The sequence below is a fragment of the Phoenix dactylifera genome, chromosome 2 (assembly GCF_051530095.1).
Source record: "Phoenix dactylifera cultivar Ajwa chromosome 2, Ajwa_hap1_PhDact_Kaust_v1.1, whole genome shotgun sequence".
Taxonomy (NCBI): domain Eukaryota; kingdom Viridiplantae; phylum Streptophyta; class Magnoliopsida; order Arecales; family Arecaceae; genus Phoenix; species Phoenix dactylifera.
Genome location: NC_143191.1, coordinates 3369959 through 3388794, shown reverse-complemented (window position 1 = coordinate 3388794; position 18836 = coordinate 3369959). Strand labels below are relative to the sequence as shown.

The 18836-nt window shown below is 40.3% G+C and overlaps 1 protein-coding gene, 1 non-coding gene and 1 pseudogene across 3 annotated transcripts; all 3 read right to left on the bottom strand.

Moving 5' to 3' along the window:
- Positions 1-1175: 1175 nt before the first annotated feature.
- Positions 1176-11166, bottom strand: LOC113460945 (ras-related protein RABC1-like; annotated as a pseudogene). Its single transcript, XR_016399087.1, has 7 exons — positions 11026-11166; positions 9733-9892; positions 8506-8574; positions 6000-6065; positions 2739-2859; positions 2399-2527; positions 1176-1552 (listed from the first exon to the last, which is right to left on the bottom strand). The product of XR_016399087.1 is annotated as a ras-related protein RABC1-like (transcript).
- LOC149768180 (signal recognition particle RNA) lies at positions 8128-8443 on the bottom strand. Its single transcript, XR_016399694.1, has one exon.
- Positions 11167-11954: 788 nt separating the features above from the next.
- On the bottom strand, positions 11955-17999 carry LOC103722208 (putative disease resistance protein RGA3). Its single transcript, XM_039133523.3, has 5 exons — positions 17518-17999; positions 14584-17346; positions 13307-14437; positions 12567-13160; positions 11955-12427 (listed from the first exon to the last, which is right to left on the bottom strand). The coding sequence occupies exons 1-3, from the start codon at positions 17863-17865 to the stop codon at positions 13961-13963; spliced, it is 3588 nt and encodes a 1195-aa protein (XP_038989451.3). The 5' UTR covers positions 17866-17999; the 3' UTR covers positions 11955-12427; positions 12567-13160; positions 13307-13960.
- Positions 18000-18836: the final 837 nt, after the last annotated feature.

Below are 18836 nucleotides of genomic sequence, written 5' to 3'. Positions count from 1 at the left end.
AAACTTGCATCTGAAAATTCCAAAACATCTCCAAATCAACATCAGAGAACGGTAGTCTGGTTGAGTTCAAGCTGTCAAGAGAAAATCTCCTCCAAACTCGAAACCCAGTGTCAACAATACTGCACCCACCATTCTCCTTTCAAAAATGCAAGCACTTGTATCCAAATTCCAAAACCAATATATTTGCTCAGCTTCAGGCAAGGATGACAAACCACCATGACAAAATGCCACCACGACAGACTTCAGAAGCATTGTTCTGGCCATAGACCATTAGAAATGCACAATACCTCCTCCAAAGCAATCCTTTATAGCCGCAAGTCAGAATCCACTGTTTTTTATTCAACAAGGAGGGGGAAAACTATTCACAAACTTGATATGATTGTACATGAGAAATCAGAATAATATCCTCTTTCTTAAGATAACAAGTAGCACTAAAATTAGGATAGAAGAGAGGTGTGTTTACATTTGCACTCACTCCAGCCACAAGTAAATAACTGTCAATAGTAAAAAATAAGAAAAATTGGTTCAAAATATACAATTCATCTTTTTGAGGAAAAGCATACAGTTCACCCTTAATTCTCACAAAACCACCATTTTGCTCAAATTGCATTGTCAGCTCAAGCCCACATGCGAGCAACCCTCTTGTTTATGTATAATAATTAGTTTGCGTGCTGATTAGTTTATTATGAAGTGCGGTTGTTTATGTATCATGGAAATCCTTTCTCACCCACTCTTCTCTGGTTGATTGGATGTCACAATACAAACTCAAATTCAATCTATCAAGCTGAAACATCTCAGAAGTCTCGAAAACATCTTAAGGAGGTGGAGGAGAGATTGTAATGAAAACCTATCTCTGGACACCGGCAAAATGGGTGAAGAAATTAAAAGACTTGATCATTAGCTGGGGGAAATAAAACTTGAGAACTATTTAATTTGCACTCTTATACCTTTTTTCCCCAAGGTCCTATGTTTTTTCTATCAAATTTGCAAACAATACATTATTTTGAGTCCCATGATAATTCTCATAAAAACTTGTATTAGGCATGGGTATTTATTTGACAAAAGAACTGATTAAAGACTATCAATCCTGGAGAACATCCTACTGAAGATTATCCAATATATCACCACGTCACCCCAACACAATCAAAGATGGATACTGATAGGGCATCACACCATTTCACAGAGCAAAATTTCAGCTCAGATAAACTAATTTACATTTCATCATCTTTATGAGAACTACTCTACAACCATAAAGAAATTGTGATAACACAAAAGATAATATTCATTGTAAAATATAATTGTATATTGGAACCATGAGTTTAATTTCACAGTACCATACATGAACAATGTAAAGATAAAATCACCACCAATCACCATCTGTATCGCCATCAGCGGGTATGCTGTCACAAGAAATCTGAAGTGTAAGATCTTGGGTAAAGGAGAACAGTCAGCAGCTGCTAGTAGAAGCATCAGCTTGTGGTGGCTTCTGCTTAAAAATGTTGTTCTTCACACCTGCCGAATCCTCAGCCAAGAGGCTTGGTGTATCTAAGATCTGTACCATTGATGTAAACAATTATTACTCATATTTTTAATAGACCTCCAGTAGCTTATTGTGATAACATGTATATAGAAGATGCAATTTCAAGATCCATCTATTCATACTTCTAATGCTTTTCTCTTTCCTCATTAAGTGGTCAGTGCTTCCTCTAAAACTCTAGAAGAAAAATCTCAAAAGCAAGGAAGAGGATAGTCTGGTAATAAGATAGATCCGGAATACCTTTTATCTAAAACATTGCCAAAGAAAGTGAAAGAAAAAAATTACTAATAGAGCAAACCAACAAACAGTTCAAGCATCCGGAAATCTAGCTGGCAGAAAATACTCCCTTGGAATTTAGCATGGGTATCTAGGATGCCCAAGACTTAAACCGCAAGCAAAGCATAGAGATAATGTACTACAAAACTAGAATAGGCTAACAACTCAATGGCACTTGTTAAAAATCCTCTGCTAAATGCCATTTTATGGTAAAGAAGAAAAGGCATACCACATAATAATGGGAAATCCTACAATAATGCTGTTTAAAAATTGCAAAAATAGAATCATTATCCCATGTAGAAGACTTTTCTTCAAAAGATTCCTCAAAAGTTATGCAAGACCTTTGCATAAATCTATTTTTACTTTCACTAAATATATATATCTAAGCTAAATCAAAGGGTCTGGGTTCGCAAAAAGTAAAACTGGCTTTCCAGACATTTGCCTAACTAGCAATTGCAGCACAATCTTTCATGATCATAACAGCTGACTTGGAAACAGATACTTTGTGTTGATAATATAACCCAGATCTCAGAATCGATAGATGATAGATCTCCCAACAGATGAAACATCAGATGTATTTCATACCTTTAAGACAAGCTCTTCAAAGCATTGCTCCACGTTGACTCGTGTTTTTGCACTACATTCTAAAAACAGACATCCATATTCCCTAGCAAAGTCAATGCCCTCCTTCTTTGTGAAAACTCTCCCACTTTCCTGAAAAGATAAAAAAGCATAAAAACTTCCATTCCTCTTTTAATTAAACATGTATTCTCAATATATGGAAAAAAACCTAAAGATACAACAGATGATGCCAAGGTTAAGAACATGATAGATAATATCAAAATAGAAATTAAATGACTGGTTTATTGCATTATACAAAATTCCACATTAAAAATAAAGATCTAACTATATACATGTACATTACCTTATCAACCTTGTTACCAACAAGCATTTTGATGCAATTTGATTAGTTGAGTAAAGGTCTATTTCCTTAGCCCATACATCAGCAAGGTTGGTGAACGTTTCCCTTCATGTTACATCATAAACTGTCATAAATTACTGAGAAAAAAAAAATTATCAGCAAACATTTTCACCATACTGTCTATGCTAATATTAAGCTATGTGGATATTATGACATTTATAAAGAAACCATAGTGTATATCTGCATAAAGAAGATATATAGTCTTGGTTGAAGAGATATATTAGCTATTAAGTAAAAGCTGAAAGATTGCCCACTCAGATGTGTGACTAAGCAATTCAGATGGCCATGAGATTCCTGGTTCAAGCAGGAGTTTAATTCAATGTACTGGGAGACACACACAATGAAAATGGTGGCCATATAGCATATTTAGGCTATGGACCAAAGCAAATACAGTCTTGTGAGGGTAGAAAACATTAAGCTAGGGCCAGCCAGGTTTACAGATATAAGTCCTTACTACGCCTTTTCTCCTTATGCCTCCCTTACATCTGAGCCGTAGGACCAAAGAGCAGCAAGAATAAAACCAGCCCGGTATATTATCCTCCTTTCCACTTGTTCAATGTAACCTCCTTTTGCTCTTTCTTCTTTCTTGTCCTCTCTTCCTAGTCCTATCTTCTTCTCCTAAATTGTTCTCAGTTCCTTCTTTTTTCCCTTTAACTGCATTTGTCATCTGAGTTTATCGGAAAGATATTGAGTTTATTAGAAGATAAATGGCTAAGAGGAAGATATAAAGATCAGATAACATAGTCCTACCTGCAAGGCAACCTGAATAATCTGAGAACTAAATTCCGCTGAAATATCAAGATATTATTAGATAAGAGTCATTAGTGACGCTGAATAGATCGAGAACTCTTTCTCAATCCAAGGAATATTTGAAGCTGTTTAAGGCAGACAAGATTACAGTTTCAGCTTTGCAGTGTCCTCTTAGCTTGAATGTGTGAATCTTACATGGTGCTGATCTGATTTCTGGTTGGTTAGGTGTCTCACTAATAACTTGCTAAGAAGAGGTGATACATAACATTATCTAATGTTAGCTCTTATAGTAGATGGACTATTTTTTGAATGACAGTATCTCTCCAAGGCATATGCTTATTAGGTTGGTTAGTTAAGGCCAACAAAGAGGAACAGGTAATAGAGGGGTAAATATACCATTTAGTCATTTTCTCTTACAAAAATGTTTCCTTAGTATTTGTTTTTACAAGTCATTTTCTCCTCTAACTTTTGTTCCATTTATAGTTTTGTGGTTTTATGCAAGAAAGGGTGTTAAAGTATATATGATATTTTTTCTGAAATAATTCCAGATAATGAATCTATAATTCTCACCTTTAAAAAAATCTATAATTCTTTCATTTATTTATTTGATTCTTGCATCATCTCAAACAAAAATTCATGGCCTCTTTCCCTAATTCATAGTGCTCACAACTATCTAGCTTAGATTATGATTACATAGCTGAAGCAGCAAAATACTGCATTCCAAATATTAGATAATAGCTGGATATTGACAGGTTAAATCTAGATGCATAAATACTTGTTGCATGCCAAGGCTATATCTAATATGTGTGGCACACTGATATGCATTGGACAAAGCAAGTTTATGTGTCAATACTTAAAGTATCTTTTCATATCCAGATAATTCCTGGATAGACTTAGGTATGATGGTAAAAGGCTTTCTTTAACAAATATGAACCTTTTAGTTGTGGATCATGATGGATATTTTAATTTCAGTAATTGTAGTACAGATGTTATCGTATAAGGTATGGACTATGTTATTAAGGTAACCTATCATGCATCATGGATGCTTTTTTTTTGACACAGATATATTTACATTTATTTATTTGATATTTTCTATTATAGCCAGATTCTGTCCTATTTTTGCTGAAGGTTGGCCACAGTATTTGCATCCATGCTTCGTAGCACTTAATGGATTTGATCTGACACCTGAACCACGATTTGAACAGCCAATCCTAAAGTGGTGTCCACAGATAATCCTCTACAAAACCTTTTGTTATAGTTCATTTCAACATATTTTATCAACATAAATATTCAAATTATCCTTAATAACAATTTGTCAATTCATCACTTGTAAATTGGTAAATATAATTACATAACAAGGAATTTTTTATTATTTATCATTTTATTTACATTTTAGGGCATCATTATATCCCACAGAGATAAGGATCCTACATGGTGTTCCCGAATTTGGAGGTTGCCAAGTTGTAGTCTTGATCATGCAGCCATATCTGCATTCTTTTTAGTTTTTAGGTACCAAAGATAATAGTATATGTACTTTTCAGACCAAGATCGGAGAACTGTCCCGAACCGAATGGTTCCAGCCGTTCCGAGCCGTACTGACAGCTCACCGGTACGGTTTCGGCAACGGAAACAAAAACTGTTGCCGGAGTCAGAGAAGAAGAAAGAAAGAGAGAGCGAGCAAAGGAGGAAGGGAGAGGGAGGGAAGCCGGCGGAGGGTGGGGAGGCGAGGCCGCGGCCGGTTCCTCTGTTTCGAATGGAATAGGGAGGGAGAGGGAGAGAGAGAGAGAGAGAAAGGCCGGCGGAGGGTGGTGGACGCTGGTGGAGGCTGAGGGAGGCGAGGCTGCGGCTGGTTCCTTTGTTTCGAACGGAGGAGGGAGAGGGAGGGAGGCCGGCAGAGGGTGGCAGACGCTGGCGGAAGCTGCGGGAGGCGAGGCCATGGCCGGTTCCTCTGTTTCGAACGAAACAGAAAAACCAGCCACCAGCCTCCGCCACCAGCCTCCTCTCTCCCTCCCTCTCTCCCCATTTTCTCTCTCTCTATTTTTTTTCTCCCACGGTCTGCATGCCCTTTCCTCTGTCGGTACAGGCCCGACACGGCACGGCACGGGCTCGTACCGACTTGTGCCGCCAGAAAATCGGTATGGTACCTGGTACCGGTTCCGCTGATCTTTTTTCAGACACAACATTGGCTATAATGATGTACATAGATCACCTGGTTCATTGAGCTTAGGCAATTGAACTGAAGGATTGTAGAAGGAAAACCAAGATTGCTGACTAGAACACGAGAAATAGTAGAGTAGTTTCAGCGCATATGAAAAACTAACATCCAAATTTTCTCTTCATCAATGAATGATATTAGAATCTAATAAAATGAAAAGGTATCAAATTCAAATTCAACGGCATAGAAAGGAGTAATTGATAATTGCATACCCATGATAGTAATTGATAATTGCATACCCATGATGATCCCCTGTGCTCCTCTGTAATATGAGCTGGTTAAAGTTCTGAACCTTTCTTGTCCAGCTGCATGATACAGATGCTTTTTCTGTTATCACTAATTTACATTCAAAAGTCATAGATCATGCATTACACCATAGAATGCCTTTTTAGAATCTCATAATATATGTGTACATGTATGCATGTATAACTTACTGAATAAAATAAGATAGAAGGATCCACTGCAAATCACAAGAATTAATCTAAAGACTTCTCATCTTTTGAAATAGAATTTTCCTTGCAATTACAAGAGATAAAACAATGTAGAAATAGGTTAGGACATGCCAAGGGGCTAGGCTGATAGACTTTCAGGAGCTAGGCTAGTGCCAGAAGCTTGGAGTGCATCCTGCTTTTGTGCATTTTTGAGGTCACAGTCACTTGTTAGCTTCTTGTTGCTTCATTAATTGTTTGCACTCTACCTTATGAATTACTAGATCTAATGACACCAACATAAAATGCCATTCAACAAGCATTTAAACTCAACTTTAACCTGATGTCCTATTTACATCAAATTGACCTCGTGGATCCAAGTACGACCCAACAAGGTCTGAGATATATCCACAAACAATCTGAACTTGACAATAACACGCTATGAATTGTTACAGGTCATAAGGCAGCTCAAAGAAACGAGGGGCTGCCATTATTCCTCAAAGACGAGTTGGTTTAAAGGGAAAAATCCTTGTTCATTTTGTGGTTTAAGCAACCTGCAAAGCTCAAGCAATAAGACAAAGAGGAAAGGTCATCCAGAGCAAAGATTTCACCAATTTAAAGTTTTATTGGGATCTGATTGGTTGTGCATAACTCTAAATCCATTGAAAACATATTATGCCTGGTCAACTTGCTACATACAGAATTGCTCATGATACTATTAACTCATGAAAATAAATGCATGTCTACTACATAGCATTTGTTATCAAACAGTTTGTCATGAAAACTGCAGTTGCATATAAAGAGTAAAAGGGGAAGGAAATATGAAATTATTTTTAATTGTTTTAAATGGTAATATATAAGTACATAGTGCTTACCATCATACCAAAATGGCTGGTGTATTAGTAGATGGATGTACTTAATTATAAGATCAACCTCTTATTCTCCCATGAATAAAAGCAACTTCTCCATTTGCAAATAACAAGCCTTATGAGCTTTCAGAACACCAGATAGTTGTTGTTTGAATAGTGAATTACATTTCCATACTATCCACGCTAATATTGCTATTCTCGTATGCCAAAAAAATAACCACATTTCTCACACATCAGAAAAAAGTTACCAGTTCATTGTGGGATTTTAATCAAATTTCACTCTCTATTCATTTCATGATCATTCTTTATGTCCTCACGAAGCTTCTTATTGTTGGTTCCTGTACTATTTAGAATAGGGTGAATGTAACAGCTCAGAAAATTCAACTTTTGGCAATAGCATCACAAAAATAATATATCCTCTTCATAGGGTTAATTTTCAGGCCTGAATTGCATTGGTCAGGGGATTAAGTGAAATTCAACACCTCAGGAGTTAGAATAAATCAAGAGAAGCAAATGAAATGACTATAGGACCAAACAAGAAATCAAAGTGACATCTCATACAATAAATCAAGTTAAATCTGTCACGCCCCCGCCTCTGCGAGGCACGTGAGGCACCTAGTGCCCACGTGGGGGCCACATGAGGGGGGAACACGGGGCTCCCCTGCCAGATATTGTCCGGTTCTGGAGCTTCACGCAAGCGTCCTTCACCCCTCCCCGGTTTTGTTTTCCACCCAAAACGTGTCTGCAGGATTAGGAGACACCCGCCTCATATGCCCAGGCTCTGAAACGAGTCTTTCCGATGTGGGACTATTGGGCCTCACACCCTTCCCACCATCGGACAAGAGCCGTCCTCGGCTCTGATACCAAATGTCACGCCCCCGCCTCTGCGAGGCACGTGAGGCACCTAGTGCCCACGTGGGGGCCACATGGGGGAACACGGGGCTCCCCTGCCAGATATTGTCCGGTTCTGGAGCTTCACGCAAGCGTCCTTCACCCCTCCCCGGTTTTGTTTTCCACCCAAAACGCGTCTGCAGGATTAGGAGACACCCGCCTCATATGCCCAGGCTCTGAAACGAGTCTTTCCGATGTGGGACTATTGGGCCTCACACCATAGGGTACATGGGGCGGCGGCCCGTTGTCCTTCCACCGTTGAGAGCGGGAGGTGTTCGCTGCTCTGTGAAACCAGCCTCACGCGGTTCCCTCCGCTTCAAGAGATGCGCGACCCAAGCTTTCGCTCAAGGCGCACATCCCGCTACCCCACTTGGAAAGGGCGAGCCAACCTTACGCTCCATTTGCACCCAGACTCACGAGCGTGACCCAGCGTCCTAAACCACCTTAATACCCCCGATTGGCTCGAGTTACAAGCTCCCGCAACGAAGCTCAAGTTCCAGCGAATAACCAATGTGGGACTAAACACACGCCCGCACGGATCCTAACAAAATCGTTACCAGTGTCCCAGATTGCGAGCTTCAGCTTTTTGCCTCCAATTGTAACCATTTTTACCTTGAAATCCACACCTAAAACAAAAAAAATGAAGCCTTTGATTTTGATCGAAGTAATTGATAAAACAAACAAAATTGTGAAAAACTTGCACTGCTAGCATGTTATTGAACTCCAGCCTCGACGAAAATTCTTTCAGAATAAATTTTTACTATGAAGAAAATCTGATGCAAGAATACATTCAGTTCCGAAAAGTCAAACTGAGCCACATAATCTACAGGAAGCAAATCAAATATCAGAAAAGATAATTTGTTGGAAATAATGATTAGAAAGATTACAGGTAACCCTGTTGGAACCAACCACAATAAAAAGACAAATGAGGATTTTTATGATGTCCTTATTATGAACGACTTAAGATCATTATTTCCAAAATATCTACCAAATTAACATGTTTTTTCTATGATCATTGCTACCAATTCTAACTACAAATTGTTCTTTGTTCTTGAAAACTCTAACATCCTCAAGTATTACAACAAAAACTAGTTAAATACATCAGTATCTTAATTATCCTCCATAAATAAATAAAACAGAGCATTTACAAACCATAACACAGTATCGAATCTACCACAGTAGCACCTGATCATTTCATTTTCCAATTTAGATGTAAAAATATTATCAAATTCACATACTTAAAAGCTTTGCACTGCAACTGCTGCTATGATTTTAACCACCGGACATCATTTGCAACTCTCAGTCTCATATGTCCGAGTATTACAACAAAAACTCAGTTATTACACATTTTTTCTATTACCATTGATCAATAAATACACAAACCACTAGCAAACAACAATACAGCATTAATTCAACTATATAGCTGCAAATCTCACTTTTCCAATTCGTACGCACATATAATATCAAATGCTTACTCTTAGAAGCACTAGTACTCTGTGATTGTTTCTTCAATTATTCTTTATATCTCTCACACCCTCGAGAATTACAATAATAACTCATTGATCACATGATTTTCATAATTATCAGCCCCACGTATACAAACAGACCATTCAGTCACAATAACACATTATAAGTTCAATCCAGTAGCTTCAAATTTTTCTCATTTCTAGATGTATGCACAAAAATTATCGAACTCCTTAATAAATCTCTCCACCGGTACAATTTAAACGCACTGCATTACTGGAAAAGCTCGAAGAAACAAATGGAAGGATCTGAAATCTCACCAATCGTGGGGGAGAGATCGTCGAAGGAGTCCGAGGTGAATCTCAGCAGGAGGCTGCTCTTCCCCACCCCCGAATCCCCAATTAGCAACAACTTGAACAAATAATCGAACTCTGGTTGGCTCAAAGATGACGAATCCATCATATTATTACTTCAGAAACCCTAGAAAACACATGGAAAACGCTAAGAAAGCACCAAAAGGAAACGATTGAACGAAATCTAGATCCCAAGAAGCGAACTTTCTACAGTAAGGAAAACCTAATAAGATCTCAGCGCACCTCGAATCTGGAAATTAAGGGGGAAGGATTCGAGATCTAGGGTCAAGAATTCAATAAATAGAGGATTGGAAGTAAAAGCGGTGACGGAAAGGAAGAAAAGGGGGAAGGAATCCCGCGCTGGTGAAGAAAGCTGCAGATGGCGACGAAAGAAAGAGGAAACCGGCGGTGGTGGGTTCATATTATTAGACCGAGCTGTACTGAGCTTACTTTAATATTATACTAATAATAATAATTTAAAATTTAATTATTAATTGAAGCTGTTTGTAAAAATTTAACAAGATTGGACTGTATTCGGTATTGAATTTCTCAAAGAAATCCAGATTAAATTTCACCCTATGTACCTACTCCATCTCTTGATAATTAATTCTAATCAAAATCAAATCTCTATGCTCTTGCTATTTCGGACGATTTTAAGAAGCGATACCATGGAGCTATTGCTCGTGTAAATGACTTCTTGTTTTGTCTCTTGCATGAGATTTTTTCTAATCACAAAACATGAACCATCAGCAAAATGATTGGTGATTGAGCACGCTCGTCATCTGTGGATCACAAAATCAAGCAAGCCCACTACTCAATCATAAGATGTTCCGTAGGATTTAAATTTTGACATGTGCAATTCAATGATGCATTAGGTTTAGTTGCTATGGTTAAGATTTAAATTTTGTATTAAAGATTAATTAATAATTTGAAATTCATAAGATTTTTGCCATGGTCACCTCTGTTAGACCAAAAATCTCCAAGGTTAGGCAACTTTGCTGCAACTATCAAAACTGTTAAAATAAATTACTTGCTATTCATCTTTTTTTATTTATATATTTATTTATTTAATTAATTATTTTTTATTTTATTTTATTTATTTATTTATTTTTTCTCTTATTTTCTCTCTCTCTCTCTCTCTTTTTTCTTTCTTCTCCATTGCCCCTTTCCCCTTTTCTTAGGTGGATTGGGGGGGGGGGGGGGGGGAGGGGAGAGTGCCCACCCCACCGGTTGTGGTGGGGAGGAAATGGAGAGGCTTACCTTGATTTGGAGGGGCTGTGGCTATGAATCTGACAGCACAACGGCAGGGCACAGTGAGCCCGAGCAGAGGAAGGAAGAAGGAAAGGGAGAAAGGAACGAAGGGAAGGAGAAGGGCTCTGGAGGAGGAAGAAGGGCTCGGTGAGCCCATGCAGACAGGGAGGAGAAGAAATAGAGGGAGGAAACCACGGATTCCGCGATCTCCTCATGCTATTCTTCCAAAATTGGTGCCCGCCGGAAAGGAAAGAAGAGGGGCACGGCTCCGGCGATGTTGCGCATTCCTGCCTCCCTTGCTGCGAGGATCACGGCTAGCTCCTCCTAGCTGGCCGTGAGCATAGCGGGGATCACGGCCAGATCCTCCTAGTTGGCCGTGAACAGGGTGTCACACTACTAGTTAAGATCATTCAGAAATTGATGCCAAGATCATTTCCCAAAAAATAAAAAACGAATTGATGCCAGGATAATGCCAACAAATAAACGATCAAGTTGGACAAGAAACTGATTTTTTTATTTAACAAATTATATATTCAAAGAATATGGCAGCAATCAAACTTGGTTAATGTTGACCAAGGATTTAAATATCGGTGCCCATACTCATGCCAAACACCTGCAGGCACAGTATCTCTGCGCGCCATGCCGGCACATGTTTAATTTTGTATCGAAGGAAAAAAGAAATAAAGAAACTAAAAATTTTCTTTAGATAAAAAATTAAGAATGGATTTAATAGGGTTGTGCTGATCCATACCGATGATTCTGCACTATTAGCATGCTCGATCTTCACACTATCCAACACTTGTTTCTCTTGTGTTCCAGCGTCGATTGTTTCTTTGCTCTCTATTTTCTCTGCAACAACAGATAAAGAAACAGAGCAATTAGCCAACATGCAAGTATAGCTACTTGCAATTTTGACAGGTCGAGGAATAGATGGCTACCGATCATCTTGTGGAAGCGAGAGTTGAGGGCATCGTTCTATTCTTAAGATTTTTGGGAAGAAAAGGCAATTTAACCCTTCCACCCACATGAGCTTGGGGCAATTCACAAGCTGCAGCTCCTTAAATGCATCTCGGTTCTGCTGCGCCAACAGCAAAAACGTTAAGTCTTCACAACTATCAACCACTAAGGACTGGAGCGTGGATGGGAGTAGTTTATCTTCTAAGACTTGGACTCCAGGACAGTCCCTTATAACCAAGCTTCGAAGAGATGTGAGCTTGGGCAGGCACCGTAGTGGTGGGATGTCCGTGCAATCCCATATGGTCAACTCTTCAAGTACGGGTATGGAGTCTATTTCCAGAAAGAGTTCCCAAGAATTACTGAAGCAAAGATGCTCAACGGATGTCAAATCATCAAACCCATGCATTATGTTCTCCCATGTGTTCAATATAGTCAGCTTGTTGCCTGAAGCGACCTGGTACATTAGCAAAAGAGAATAAGAGAACTTGCATATGTTTCATATAGAAGCTTTAAAACAAACAATCTTAGAATGTACGATTGTGTAAGTCTTCAAGTGATCAATTGGAGCACTTCAAATTTGGGATGGAGGGTACCTGAATGCACTTGATACTACGTATTTGACACCAGTTACTCAATCCAGGGCAATCAACAATTTTCACTCTGTAAGGCATAGATGAGAGCTGATCTTCAACATGTGGAGGAATAGATGGCTGCCGATCATCTTGTGGAAGCGGGAGGAGAAGGCATCGTTCTATTCTTAAGATTCTTGGGAAGGAAAGCCAATCCAGCCCATACACCTGTTTGAGCTTAGGGCAATTAACAAGCTGCAGCTCCTCAAATGCATATCGGTTCTGCTGCACCAACAACAAAAACCTTAGTTCCTCACAACTATCAACCACCAAGGACTTGAGCGTGAATGGGAGCTGTTTATCTTGCAAGACTAAGACTCTAGGACAATCCTTTATAACCAAGCTTCGAAGAGATCTGAGTTTGGGCATGCAGCATAGTCGTGGGATTTCCGTGCAACCCCATATGATCAGCTCTTCAAATACGGGTATGGAGTCTGCTTTCAAAAAGAGTTTCCAAAAATTACTGAAGTAAAGATGCTTAACGGATGTCAAATTATCAAACCAATGCATTATTTTCTCCCATGTGTTCGACATAGTCATCTTGTTGCCTGAAATGACCTGGTACATGAGCAAAAGAGAATCAGAGAACTCTGTTGGTGCATGAGTTTCATACGGAAGATTTAAAACAAACAATCTGAGAATGTACGATAGTGTAAGTCTTCAAGTGTTCAATTGGAGCACTTCAAATTTAGGATGGAGGGTACCTGAATGCAGTCGATTCTTTGTATTTGGCACCAGTTACTCAATCTAGGGCAATCAATAATTTGCACTCTGAAAGGCATAGGTAAGAGCCCCTCGTCGGCACATAGAGGAATATATGGATGCCAATCATCTTGTGAAGGCTGGAGTCGAGGGCATCGTTCTATTCTTAAGACTTTTATGAGGAAAAAGCAATTCAACCCTTCCACCCATTCGAGCTTAGGACAATTAACAAGCTGCAGCTCCTCAAATGCATGTCGATTCTGCTGTGCCAACTGCAAAAATGTTATCTCCTTACAACTATCAATCACCAAGGACTTAAGCGTGGATGGGAGCAGTCTATCATGCAAGACTCGGACTCCAGGACAGTTCTTTATGACCAAGCTTCGAAGAGATATGCACTCATGTAGATCATCTTGCAGAAGCAGGCATCGCTTTATTCTGAAGTTTTTTTCGAGGAAAAGGCAATTCAGCAATTCCACCCATTCGAGCTTAGGGCAATTAACAAGTTGCAGCTCCTCAAATGCATCTCGGTTCTGCTGCGCTAACTGCAAAAATGTTAGGTCCTCACAACTATCAACCACCAAGGACTTGAGTGTGGCTGGGAGCAGTCTATCTTGCAAGACTCGGACTCCAGGATAGTCCTTTATAACTAAGTTTCAAAGAGATATGTGCTCAGGCAGTTCATCTTGTAGAAGCCGAAGTCGAGGGCATCGTTCTATTCTTAAGATTTTTGTGAGAAAAAGGCAATTCAACCCTTCCACGTCTATGATCTTGGGGCAATTCACAAGCTGCAGCTCCTCAAATGCATGTCGGTTTTGCTGCGCCAACCGCAAAAATGTTAGGTCCTCACAACTATCAACCACCAAGGACTCGAGCGTGGATGGGAGCAATTCATCTTGCAAGACTCGGACTTCAGGACAGTCCTTTATAACCAAGCTTCGAAGAGATGTGAGCTTGGGCAGGCACCGTAGTGGTGGAATTTTTATGCAACCCCATATGGTCAGCTTTTTAAGTACGGGTATGGAGTCTCTTGGCAGAAAGAGTTCCCAAGAACTACCGAAACAAAGATGCTCAAACCCATGCATTATGTTCTCCCATTTGTTCGATATAGTCATCTTGTTGCCTGAAGCGACCTGGTACATAAGCAAAAAAGAATCAGAGAACTCTGTTGGTGCATGAGTTTCATACAGAAGATTTAAAACAAACAATCTGAGAATGTACGATAGTGTAAGTCTTCAAGTGATCAATTGGAGCACTTCAAATTTAGGATGGAGGGTACCTGAATGCAGTTGATTCTTTGTATTTGGCACCAGTTACTCAATCCAGGGCAATTAATAATTTGCACTCTAAAAGGCACAAATGAGAGCTGATCTTCTGCCATGATATGAAGTTTAGGACAATTTTTTATAATTAATTTTTTAAGAGAAGTAAGATTTTGCATCCCTGACAGTGATGTCAACTGCTGGCACTCCTCAATATGCAGACCTTGAAGATTGGATGGCAGTCCTTCCTCTGATAAGAGTTGGAGTTGAGGACAATTTCTTATAGTTAATGCCCCAAGAGAAGTAATGTTTTGCATCCCCGACAGTGATGTCAACAGTCGGCACTCCTCAATATGCATACCTTGAAGATTGGATGGCAGTCCTTCCTCTGATAAGAGCTGGAGTTGAGGACAATTGTATATCTTCAGATCTTTAAGCGAGTGGAGATGATGCAGCCCTGCTATGGATGTGAGTTGCCGACAACCAGAAATATATACCCTCTCAAGCATGGATGGTGATACGGGTGCGTCCAGATTTCCAAGAGAGTCATGAATGTATAGAGGAAGAGATCTTATTTTTTCACAACCGATTATATCGATTTCTTGAAGTGATGCAAAGGAGAAAGGATTTCCCACCCATTCTGGAAACTTGGAACCACTATACCCTTTTATAGACAAAACTTTAAGGTTGGCATGAGGTTGGAGATACTTGAGCATGGCTTCCTCTCTTTTTTCATCTGCTGGGACATCCTTATTTTTCTCTGGAAAAGATTCTAGATGTAGCAATCTGTTATGACGCAGATCATTTTTGCAGTCGACCGCTTTCCAATGTAGAAACAACTTCTCAAGTTTATGCTTATGTTTAAGATCGGCATCCCTGACATGCTCTATGTTGACCAAGTTCCTGAGCCCTGAGATGCTGAGAAATCCTTGGAGATTCACCAAGTCCTTTAGCACTCCTCCTATCCCACCCTGCACTTTATAACTTCCAAGCAAGTTCTGAAGATTTGCTAGTTTTCCGATCCTAGCTGGTAGGCAGAGATTTACCCGGTTCACAATTTGTAGGTGGTGAAGGTTAGTAAGGTTGCCTAGGCCATCCGGTAACTCTGCAAGATTCCGGCAATCAAGTACCAATGTCTGTAGGTGATAAAGGAGGCATATTGATTCAGGGAGCTTCTCAATTTTGTTGGATGTGATATTTAAGTATCGTAGGTTGGTAAGGTTGCCTAAGTCATCTGGTAACTCTGCAAGATGCGGGCAATCAAGTACCAATGTTTGTAGGTGATAAAGGAGGCATATTGATTCAGGGAGCTTCTCAATTTTGTTGGATGTGATACGTAAGTAGCGCAGGTGCTTTAGGTTACCGAGTAAATCTGGGATCTCATCTTCCCTTTCCCAACAAAATTCTAGAGTCCGTAAACATCTTAGTAGCAACAGAAACTTGATTAATTCTTGGATTGCTATTGGAAATCTAAGCTGATGCTGTATTAACAGGGTCCGTAAAGCCCTAAGATTATACGAGCACAGTGATTTCCCAAATTCCTTTTCATCAGCTTTCACATATAAATGGCGAACCTCATCAGGGTGATTGGGCAGCTTCTTATCCACAATTGCCCAGCACTCATTTACCGCAATAGATTTCGCTAGATCATGTATCATATTATGCATCTTAAACTTAGACCAATAGGAATCAAAGAACGATCTTCTTTGCAAGTCATTGAAGTATTCACTGCCAATGTCTTCCGTTCTTCTTCTACCTCCACATGTCTGGATGTAAGCTTGCGCCATCCACAATCGGACTAATTCACCTTTGTCAAACTCATAATCCTTGGGAAACATGGAACAATAAACGAAACAAGGTTTTAGATGTGCTGGCATGCGGCTATAGCTTAATCTAAGAGCTGGCAAAATCTTATTATTCTCGTCGACTTCCCATATGTCACTTTGTATGACATCCATCCAGCTATCTTCATCTGTCGTGTATCTCAGAAGGCTTCCTATTGACTTCACAGCCAATGGTAAGCCGGAACACTTCTCGACAATCTGCTTACCCATATTCAACAAGCGTGGTTGTTCTTCAGGTTCTCGACCATGGAATGCATAATGCCTGAATAATGCCCAAGACTGCTCTGGAGACAAGCAGCGAGGATGATAAGGATGCACTGTCTGCATGATCTCAGCGACCGAATCATTCCTACAGGTCACGATAATTCTTCCTGTTTCTGCACCAAGGAAGGGGAGCAACACTCTCTCCCAATGGCTTTGCTGATCATTCCAGACGTCGTCGAGCACGAGCAACACTCTCTTCCCCTTCAGCTTTTCCTCGAGAGTATCTTGAAGTGTGCTGAGTTGTGCAAGATGACATGGATTTTGAGTAATACACTCAATGATGTCCTTTGTTAGCCTTTTAACATCGAATTCATCAGATACACAAACCCATCCGGTTAGATTGAAATATTGTTTTACCTTGGGATCATTATAGACCAGCTGAGCGATGGTGGTTTTTCCCAGTCCTCCCTTGCCGACAATCGGAACGACGGAGATACCATGTCCCACACCCTCTGAAAACAGCAAGTCAATTATCGCCTGTTTGTCGTGTTCCCTTCCATAAATACTCGACTCATCCACCTTGTGGCTGGTTGGTGCTGGGTACGGAGCTTCGAGGACTCGTCGCTCTCCATCTTCCTCTTTTAAATGGAGGTTTTCTCGATCCTGCGAGATCTTATCGAACCTCTCCCTGATCTTTCTGATTCTATCCCCCATGCCGTCCGGAATTGAAACCTGTTGGAGTTTTAAATTTATAAAAGGATTTAATTTTTTTAAAAAAATAAATCAGCCTTATCCTCTGAATTTTAGATGATTTAAATACTTTAAAATACTTATTTTTTCAGACGTTTCTATCCCCCATGCCGTCCGGAATTGAAACCACTATGGTGGAAAGAGACCACTTACCTGTTCCTCATCGTCCCCTTCCACTCGCTTCCTCTTGCGGGAAGCTCGGCTTTCCCCTTGGGCTCGCAGTACCTCGTACTGGTACTCGTCCAGCACGTCGTCTGCTTCATAAGCCACTTCTTTAAGCTCCTTCAGCCAGAGCTTGACGGATTTGTCTCGTATCTCCCTCTCCTCCGCGTCATGGAGCACTGCCCGGATCCTCTCCAATGTTCTCTCCAGCTCCTTCAGATCTTCCAAGACACTGCTGCGTGGATCCGATGATGAAGACGGCGAGACTGCCCAACTGCGAACACAGCCCAATACTTGGCTGGTTTTTGATAGGATGGAAGAGAGGAAAGCGCTCGCCATTACACAACCTCGGTTTCCTCCTTGCTCTGATCAGACACGGCAAACAAGGAAGAGGGCTTTGGCTTTCCTTCTCGTCTCCTCCTCAGAAAGGGCGAACAGGAGTCAAGTCAACGCGGAGGAAATAGTATTACAAATTTACAATACTATTTAATAAAAGTCAAGTAGATTATTGATTGGATTAGATTCACTCAGCGGTGGATAAGGCTGCAAATGGGTCGGGTCGACCCGTGACCCGATCCGACCCGCGTAGACCCGTGACCGACCTGCAAATGGGACAGGCACAGCAGCAAGAAAGCCAGAGAAGCAGACCCATGATGGTTTCTTTAGTGAATGGGAGCTATCTAGATATGTTCTTGTGCCAGGAGAAGAAGAAGAAGAAGACAGGAGCTCCACACGGCTGTGCTCTGCTTCAGAATCTCTTGGGCCCAGAAGAGAGAGAGAGAGAGAGAGAGAGGACTGCTGGTTTGAGTTGGAAAGAAGGTGGCTTGTCTAAGGACCAGAAATGATGCTAAGTAGGTGGCTTTAACAGCACTGAGTTGGTGGTAATGGAAACAGAAAAAGAGAAACAAAATCAGGATAAAGGCTGCACAAAACCACCTAAAATCCAGCAAAAGCTCGGAGAAATGAGTTTGCTTTGTGATAACAAGCAAGAGAGTCTCTTCTTTTTTTGTGTGTGTGTGGGTGGTGGTACTATTGGTCGTTTTTAAGTGAATTTATGGTGGGTTTTCAAGGCAGACGGGAAGGAGACATGGGTTTCTTAGGAGGGAATCAGGGAGACACCAAGTTCCGTCCAATCAATCATATAGATAAAAAATAGTGTGATATGAAATTTTGACTGAGTTAGAAGTCATGGGTCATCTGTTCTGGAGGTCCATTGCAAGTCTTTCAAGTCATGGATCACCCAGCACCTCATAATTAATATGACCAAATTAGATTTGCCCATTTTCTTCCCCAAAACCAAAAGCACAAAG

Bases quoted from the DNA above. Each gene is read 5' to 3' on its own strand.
- LOC103722208 (XM_039133523.3), bottom strand. From the start codon at position 17,865: ATGGCGAGCGCTTTCCTCTCTTCCATCCTATCAAAAACCAGCCAAGTA. The intron at 17,347-17,517 runs GTAAGTGGTCTC...AAACTCCAACAG, and splicing joins AAGGGGACGATGAGGAACAG to GTTTCAATTCCGGACGGCAT. The intron at 14,438-14,583 runs GTACCCTCCATC...CTTATGTACCAG, and splicing joins AAAGAATCAACTGCATTCAG to GTCGCTTCAGGCAACAAGAT.